Source organism: Scardinius erythrophthalmus (genome assembly GCF_964197995.2).
Source record: "Scardinius erythrophthalmus genome assembly, chromosome: 6".
NCBI classification, from domain to species: Eukaryota; Metazoa; Chordata; class Actinopteri; order Cypriniformes; family Leuciscidae; genus Scardinius; species Scardinius erythrophthalmus.
In genome coordinates this window covers 24,199,163-24,207,873 of record NC_138226.1, presented here as the reverse complement: position 1 = coordinate 24,207,873, position 8,711 = coordinate 24,199,163, and the positions used below count along the sequence as shown (strand labels likewise).

The following is an 8,711-nucleotide window of genomic DNA, read 5'->3' as shown; positions in this document are numbered from 1 at the left end:
TAACTGTCCTGAAAAAATATTCAGATAAATAAGACATCTGAATTACATTTATTTATTTATTTATTTATTTATTTATTTATTTATTTATTTATTTATTTATTTATTTATTTATTTATTTATTTATTTATTTAAAAATACAATTCTATCACTTGTGATTGTTTGGCCTACATTAAGTTTATTATTTCATATTGTTTACATTATTGTACATACAAAAATTATTTCCTTTCACAATATTCAAGTAAACTGAAAAATGTTCTGCTCTTTAGTTGTGTTCTGTGTGGCTACTTTCTTTTTTCGAGATCCTGCTCATTGTTATCTCTTACTCAAATAGTTCTAAAAGTTATGTTTTTTACTTGTTGAAAGTATAGTGCAAAAGCTGGTTGAATAATGTATTGTGCTGTGGTGTGTGGTTAACGCTTCGCATGTCTGGACACAAACACATCAAACACATTTTGCAGCCTGCTGCATGAACACACAGCCATGTCTTATCTGCCAGCCAAGACTTCCAGGCAGGTCTTTTCCATTCTAACCTTTACATAGGCTATTTGCAGTTTTTGTAAAAACTGTTCCTTTCAAAAACTCATGGGGAAATAACTATCACACTGATACCAGTATCAGATGCATTCCAGTATCAGAAGCATTATGATGAATGATGTGCAAATAAATGCTCAATCTTGATGCTGTGTCCAGTAAACTGACAAAAAAAGGGGGGTTCACATGTACACCAGGTGTGAATAGAGGCCATTTCTGACTCCTGCAGGACTCTGATAAGCAGGTCCTCTGCGGGGAATTTCAGACTCTTTCATGCCAATACAGAATTATAAGAAGGAGGGATAGAGGTTACACTGAATACACTCATAAATTTTCATCATTTCTTTAACCCACAGCTTGCTGAAAATGATTTTTTCTTCCTTTTTTTATTTACAATCAAGAAAATGTCATGCTTCAAACAATGAGCATTAAGACATAGGGCCTAACGTATCTAATCTAATCTATTGGATTTTATTTCCTTATCTAAAATATATCTCTATCTGATCTATTATTTTATCTTTGCTGCCCACATAATTTAGAGCCATGCAGCCAGGGATTACAAAAAAAGGGAAATTGCATTTCCTAAAGTAGATATATCATTGCTTGGAGTTGGAATTAATAAAATATAACACACACACACACACACACACACACACACACAGAGACAGACAGACAGACACACACACACATGTTGTATTTTAATTTTTTTTATGGGGACTTTCCATATATAGTGATTTTTATAAACTGTATATTCTATCCATTTACACTAACCCTATCCTTATACCCATCACAGACAACTCTCTGCATTTTTACATACAAAAAAAAAGAAAGAAAGAAAAAAAAGGTCTCATTGCTGTATGAATGGGAGAAAGTCTGACAATGTAAGTCAATGAGGTATTTGCAAACTTGTATCGTATATTTCTATCTTTATTTTATTTTTTTTATTTTTTTATTTTTTTTAGTAGCCTATTCTTGAAAGCTTAATAAATAGATCATTCACATGAGCATGAGTGTCCAAATGAACAGCTATGTTTTAGCGCCGTCTGTTGTTAGATAAGTTTTACTACTTATCATTAACTATGATGATCATTACAATAATGATTACAGTAAACAAGTCCTTCTGAACTTGTTGAACGCAAAGTTTTAAGAACAAGGCAATGTGGTCATGTGAAGATGATCTTTTCAGGTCATCAGAAAAATAAAAAAAGAATGAACTGTTCATATATATATATATATATATATATATATATATATATATATATATATATATATATATATATATATATTTTTTTTTTTTTTTTTTTTTTTTTTTATCTAAACAGTGGTCACATAATACGGTATTTTGGTAAGATGATGACAAGACTACTAAGTCGGTAAATAGATACTGAACACAGTCCAGCGAGGACAGTACCCTGGAAACTGGAGACGGCGCAACAATTCCTCCAAGTTGCGTTGCTTAGTTCCAGCCAATCAGAACGCTCCAATGTGCACCTCGCGCTCTTCACAACATCACCCGCTGCGTTATTTACGTAGAGCCGAACGACTTCTCTCTGTCTGCAGATCCGCTGGTGAGGTGACAGCTAACGTGGTAAGCCAAATATTACTACATTTATTTACAATTATTACGACTATGTTAACGTCACCCTGGCTAAACAGTTAAGAACTGATAACTTCTGTGATTAAAGAAACTTTTAAGTGAAAAATAAAGTGTAAATACTGTATTATTTAGGTAAGTTAGGCTAACTGTATGGAACTTCTTGGACTGCATTGGATATTTCGATATGTTATTCTGTATGTATACGTGTGTAAATAGAGAGAGAGAGAGAGAGAGAGAGAGAGAGAGAGAGAGAGAGAGAGAGAGAGACATCATTATTGTCTTGTGTTTCAGGGATATCACAATGTCTAAGTCAGACCCCCCTCCAAGTTACGAAGAGTCAAGACAGCTGCCTTATGGCCCACAGCAGCATGGAAACTATCCATACCCTCCCTATGGATATCCAGCCCAGCCAGCAGTGTACACGGGCCCGGGACAGCCAGGCATACACCCCCAGACAGGGCTGTGGCAGGGTCCTGGATACTCCCCTTCAGCAATGCCATCCTTTATAACACCAGCAATATTTTCCTCCAACCTAAGTAAGATTCGAATAAAAGTTCTTGTGTGAATCCTATTGCATAAATCTATTACTTCTATACTGTATTTATGTGTTTCGTTTGTAAAATTCAGGTTTCATTCCAGCAACCTGTTGCATAGGGCAGACAACCTTTGTACTATTTAGTTTTTACATACTCGTATTCTCTTTATCTCTCTCTCTCTCTCTTAAGATGCATCAGTCTGCTTTGAATAAAACTGAACTGCTTATAATTTGTTTTTTTTTTAAATCTGAATGGCATATATCTGGCATATATTTTGGGCCACCATGTATGTTTATCATTAGATATGTTTTGTGTGTGTGTGTGTGTGTGTGTGTGTGTGTGTGTGTTCATTGTTTTGTTGTAGGAGATGCAGAGGGCATCTCATCGACTGGCATATGGGACAGCATGAGTGTTCGCCACGCTTTCATTAGAAAGGTATTGAAACTATTTGTCCGAAAACTTGAACTATAGATTTATAAATACAACAATCTATAAATGCCACAAAATAAGCAATGGCTTCATGTAGAAAAACTGATATGCGTACACTTTTGTACCAGGTTTACCTTATTTTAGCCGCCCAGCTGTTTATGACTACTTCAATCATTGCAGTGTTCGCGTTTGTGTGAGTACAACAAATCCACAAATCCAACAAACAGCTGTGTGAATTTCATTCATTATGCATACTAGTGTAATGAAATGGGTGTGTTTGCATACATTCCTCATCTTACAGTGAGCCTGTGCGTCTTTTTGTGATCCAAAATCCTGCCATTTATTGGGCATCATTGTGAGTTATTTTACTGTCATGTCTATTTATCTAAAAATAAATGACAAAAACAAATATCATACACAAAAGTTTGAGGTCAGTATTTTTGAAAGCTAACCAAGGCTGCATTTATTTGATCAAAAATACAGTAAAAACAGTAATATTGTCAAATATTATTACAATTTAATATAATGTTTTCAATTTTAATATTCCAGTGATGGTAAAGCTGAATTTTCAGCATCATTACTCCAGTCTTCAGTGTCACATGATCCTTCAGAAATATTATAATATGCTGATTTGGTGCTCAAGAAACATTTCTTATTATTATCAATGTTCAAAACAGTTGTGCTGCTTAATATTTTTAGGGAAACTGAGATATTTTTATTCAGGATTCTTTGATGAATAGAAAGTTCAAAAATAAGAACATTTATTTGAAATAAAAATCTTTTGTAACATTATAAATGTCTTTACTGTCCTTTTTGATCAATTTAAAATATCCTTGCTGAATAAAAGTATTGATTTCTTTTTGTTTTAAACACACTGACCCCAAACTTTTAAATGAATATTATATTGAAGTAACAGTGGAATGTTTTTCACAGCCCTGTGTATCTTGTTACTTACCTTATGCTGGTTTGCTGTGAGGGGCCGAGGTGAGTTTAGTCTTGATTATTTACATTATGAGTACCAGAACATCTATTTAATCATGGAAACCCTGCCTCTCTTTTTAGGAGACGTCATCCATGGAATTTAATACTCCTGTTCATTTTTGTAAGTGATGATTTCATTTACCTATGCTTTCTTAGACATCTACATTATTATTGACGAAACATGTTTTCTGTCCTCCACAGACCCTTGCATTGTCTTACATGACAGGAACAATATCAAGGTTCGATTAGATTTTCACAAACTGCATGTGGTTAGTTTTAAACATCAGATAAGCTCTAATTTTTTTCTCCGTCTTGCATTATTTACAGTTATTTTGACACTAAAGCAGTGTTTCTGGCCCTGGGGATCACAGCAATGGTGTGTGTGATCGTCACAGTCTTCTGTTTTCAGACCAAGGTAAGACTGGCTCTGATCGACTGGCCGGCAGTGAATGCCACTTTGTTGGCCGTGTAAAATAACCCCATTGTATTTGATTACAATGATCGTCTGTTTCTTTTTAAACATTCATGGCTCACTGGTAAATGTCTCATGCTTGCTTGAGACAAAACCAGGTTTTTTTATGTGCCCTATTTTTTAATGGATAGATTTTTGCTGCGGTTCATACAGTAGATATACATGTGTAATATATATATATTTTTTTTTATTTACTTATGAAATCTTTTTTTTTTTCTTCTTTTTTTTATCTCATTTCTATTCCTACAACTTTTTACAACTTTTAGGTTTTTCAATCAAGCCATGCTGTCAAGTTGTCACTTTTTTGTGTGTGTGTGTTTGAACAGGTTGACTTCACCTCCTGTACGGGTCTTCTCTGTGCTCTTTGTGTGGTTGTCCTGGTGACTGGCATTATCACATCCATTGTACTCTCCTATCAGTATGTAAGTGAGACCGTTATGGCAAGGTTTACACTTTCAATCATTGTAAATGATGTTGCAGTTTAAAGCAGTGGTTCTCAACCAGGGGGATTCAGCAAACTTCTAAGGGAAGCTCTTAAATTAAAGAACATACAGCTTTGGCCAGAGGAGAACTGGCCCGCTGACTGAGCCTGGTTTCTCCTAAGGTTTTTTTTCTCCATTTCTGTCACCTGATGGAGTTTGGGTTTCTTGCCACAGTCGCCTTTGGCTTGCTTAGTTGGGGACACTTAATATTCAGTAATATTACTGATTTTTGCTGTACTGACACTATTGGTTGAGATTGAGAACAAAACATGAACTGAATTGAGGTGGATGATGACATCACTGTTTTCTACAGGGCTGCTTTATTGCTGAATTGACTTGGTTTCATAATTGACGATTTTTGCAACATCAACACTGTTATTGAACTGATTTGAATCAACATTGAACTGACTCTCAAATTGAATAACTACACTATTGTCTTCTGTAGAGCAGCTTATACCTGAAAACTCATTTCATAATTGATGAACTTTAGGAATCGCATGAACGCTGAACTGATGTGAGCTGAAAAATTACACTTGTCTTTTTCAGAGCTACTTTATAGCAGAATTAATTTCTGTTTGATCATTATTTTTATGTTTATCACTGTAAAGCATGCTTTGAAACAATGTGTATTGTATAAAGAGCTATATAAAAAAAGGTAACTTGACAGAACTTCTTAAAAACAAAATGAATTGTAGTTAATTTAATATATTGGCGCCTAGTTTTTGCTAATAGAAAACGTTTTTAAAACCAGCGGCTTTGTCATAATTACAACAGAAGAATGCTGGAAGAAATAGGGGGCCTTCGGAAATGTTGGACAATGGGGTGGTTGAGAACCACTGGTTTAAAAGAATATTCTTAATGTAATAATGTTATTTTCAATGCCTACATTTGTGGCATGCTGTGTGTTACCACAGAAAATGATCTTGACTCGCCCCTCAGTTTGTTAAAAACCAACACATTGCAGTAATGCATTTACAATGGCAGAAAGCGACTTGTACTAAACTGGGTGGCACTGTAAATAAATGTTTAAACAACATGTTTGCTCAAGTATAACCATGACATTTAAAGTGATAGTTCATCCCAAAATAGTGAAAAATCATTTACTCAAAAAAAAAGAAAACTCAAATAACCAGGATATTTCTTATTTTAATTTTCCTTCTCAACAACTGTTTTATGTCTTTGAAGAACCAGAACTCCCACAAAAAAACCTGGATATATGAGGTAGCCTAATTATAAAAGTCTCAAATGTGTAATAAATGTGTAAATTAATGTAAATTAATCCAAATCTTAAAACTCCATGGGAATTTTTATAATTAATAAACATTTTTCCAGTTATCCAAGCTCTTAAGTATTTTATCAGGTAGAAATTGAGTTAAAAACATTTTTGAATTCAAAGAAGTATGCGCACATCCAAACATCACTTAAGCCGGTGCTCGATCAAAAGAAAACTTTGCCGAAATGCAAAAGAACTGGCACACTGATATTTCTGCTCCCATAAATTGCGTTGTTTCGAGGCCTGATGAAGACCGCTTGGGGTCGAAACGTTGCACTTTATTAAATACTTTGGGAAATGTCAGTTAGCCAGTTCTTTAAAATATCCTTATCCTATCCATGAATGACTGGAGTCGTCATGTAAAATCCTTGGTAAAAAAAAAAAAAAGGGAGAGCCCTGGAGAACATTCAGATCCTGAAACCTCTGGATACCTGAAATGTAATTATTTTAATTACAATTATTTGGTTAGGCTACTTTTTGAATTTACAGAAACTAGGAGTGCCCATAGATTAAAATAAGTTTTGAACTCAGCCTAGGGGGCCTTTGAATATTGTTTTCTACAATGGGAGGGGCTTTGGGATCCAAAATTTTGAGAACCACTGCTTTAAGGGTTAAAGTTATTCTTTCAAAACAGTGTAACAGCTACATATTTTGCATACATAACACATACTAGCTGAACTGCTTACAAAACTTGTCTTTGCGAAGTCAGGCCTATATCCCATCTAATGAATAAATAACCTGTAATATACCTGTTCTATGATAATATACCTATACCATCGATGTCTCAGGTGCCCTGGCTGCACATGCTGTATGGTGCTTGTGGAGCAATAGTCTTTACCTTGGTGAGTTTACGAAACAGGATTTTATGTTGTTTGTTCAGTTATTTGAAACAGAAAATGAAACAGAAAGTTGCAATTTAGTACATTTACACAAGAGAATACTAACTGATGACTTCTCTTTTTCTAGTTTTTGGCCTACCACACTCAGTTGCTCATTGGAAACCGAGCGAACGCCATCAGCCCTGAGGAATATGTCTTCGGGGCTCTTTCCCTCTACGTTGATATTGTCCAGATCTTTATCTTCCTCCTGCACATCACAGGGAGCTCTGAGTAAACGCACACACGCATTCGAGCGTTTCTGTTTCAGAGACTGATCTTTCTTTGAGCTTATCTTGACTTTTTCAATCACACGAATCTCAAATATCACCCTCAACACTACTGACTGTTATTAGAAGTATTTTGTGTTGTGTAATATGTTGCTCTACAGACTACAGAGGTTGCTCATACTTTTACAAAATTGGCACTTTATTTATAATAAGCACTTTATTTTTGTAACGTTTCACCTGTTAATTTGCATTTTGAAGAGCCTGAGTGTGTACTAAAACAGCTCCACTGTGATTTGATTATTGTATTATCAATATTTAGCCTACAACCTGAAGGGAAATAAAATGAAGAGAAACAGTAGTGTATTGTATGATGAAGATTATTGGGAATGCAGGAAAAGTAGATGTTTGAAGGTGGTCCACTGGCATAAAGTAACTGAAATGAAGACTGTGGATCACATTGTTAAAAATAATAAGAAAACCAGTAATAGTGTGTGTGTATGTATATATATATATACTATACTATAGATTCAAGAACTTTATTTGCCATTTGTGCTTGCACACATAGGAGGAACTCTTGTGCAGTTGTTGCTCAGAGAGTCAAGTCAAGTTTAAAAAGACACACAAGGAAGACATAAATCTATCTATAAAACATATACATTGTAAATTGCACAAAACCCGTTAAAAGTGTAAATTTGCATTGTGAATTGCACAAGTATATTGCATATTGCACAGGCCCCAGAGACAACATAATATAATATGATATGATATATTATAGTGCAAAGTTGCGTTATAAATAAATAAATAAAATGCACAGGTATATTGCACAGGCCCTAGAGACAGTAGTTCATTTTGTTTTGGCCAAGAGTCTCACTGTGGCTGGGAAAAAGCTCTTATAAAAGTGTGTTCTATTTGTGATAATGCTGTCTGCTCGTCTGTGCCTGAGATTGTATGTACAGTTTTTGTGTGTGAGCAGGGAGTGAGCTGGATGTAATGTATCTCTGATAATTCTCTCTGCTCTTTTCTGACAGCGCTGTGTGTAGATTGTGTCCATGGAGGGGAGTTCTGTTCTAATAATCCTCTCTGCAGTCTTTATGACTCTTTGCAGAGCCTTCCTCTCTGTCTGTGTCGTGTTTCCATACCATACAGTGATGCCTGTGGTTAGGATGCTCTCTATCAGTCCTTTGTAGACCTGTAGACCTATATATATATACTGTATGGGGGGGGGGGGGGTTATGAACTATCCCTTAAGGTCTATACTGGTGTTACAAAGCAGGAAGTGATGTAATATTGACTGTCAATGTTTGG

At 35.0% G+C, this 8,711-nt stretch overlaps 1 protein-coding gene across 1 annotated transcript; it reads left to right on the top strand.

The window, feature by feature from the left end:
- Positions 1-2,062: 2,062 nt before the first annotated feature.
- Positions 2,063-7,936, top strand: LOC308692515 (protein lifeguard 3). The gene is made up of 12 exons (XM_081368576.1): positions 2,063-2,119; positions 2,420-2,664; positions 3,029-3,099; positions 3,222-3,286; positions 3,395-3,448; positions 4,027-4,077; positions 4,156-4,195; positions 4,276-4,313; positions 4,402-4,489; positions 4,873-4,968; positions 7,090-7,143; positions 7,268-7,936. Exons 2-12 carry the CDS (start codon positions 2,430-2,432, stop codon positions 7,412-7,414), a joined length of 939 nt encoding a protein of 312 aa, XP_081224702.1. The 5' UTR covers positions 2,063-2,119; positions 2,420-2,429; the 3' UTR covers positions 7,415-7,936.
- The last annotated feature ends 775 nt before the right edge of the window (positions 7,937-8,711 follow it).

Coding starts and splice junctions, on each gene's coding strand:
- LOC308692515 (XM_081368576.1), top strand. CDS start 2,430: ATGTCTAAGTCAGACCCCCCTCCAAGTTACGAAGAGTCAAGACAGCTG. Junction 3,100..3,221: donor GCCACGCTTTCATTAGAAAG/GTATTGAAACTA, acceptor CTTTTGTACCAG/GTTTACCTTATTTTAGCCGC. Junction 4,078..4,155: donor GTTTGCTGTGAGGGGCCGAG/GTGAGTTTAGTC, acceptor CTCTCTTTTTAG/GAGACGTCATCCATGGAATT.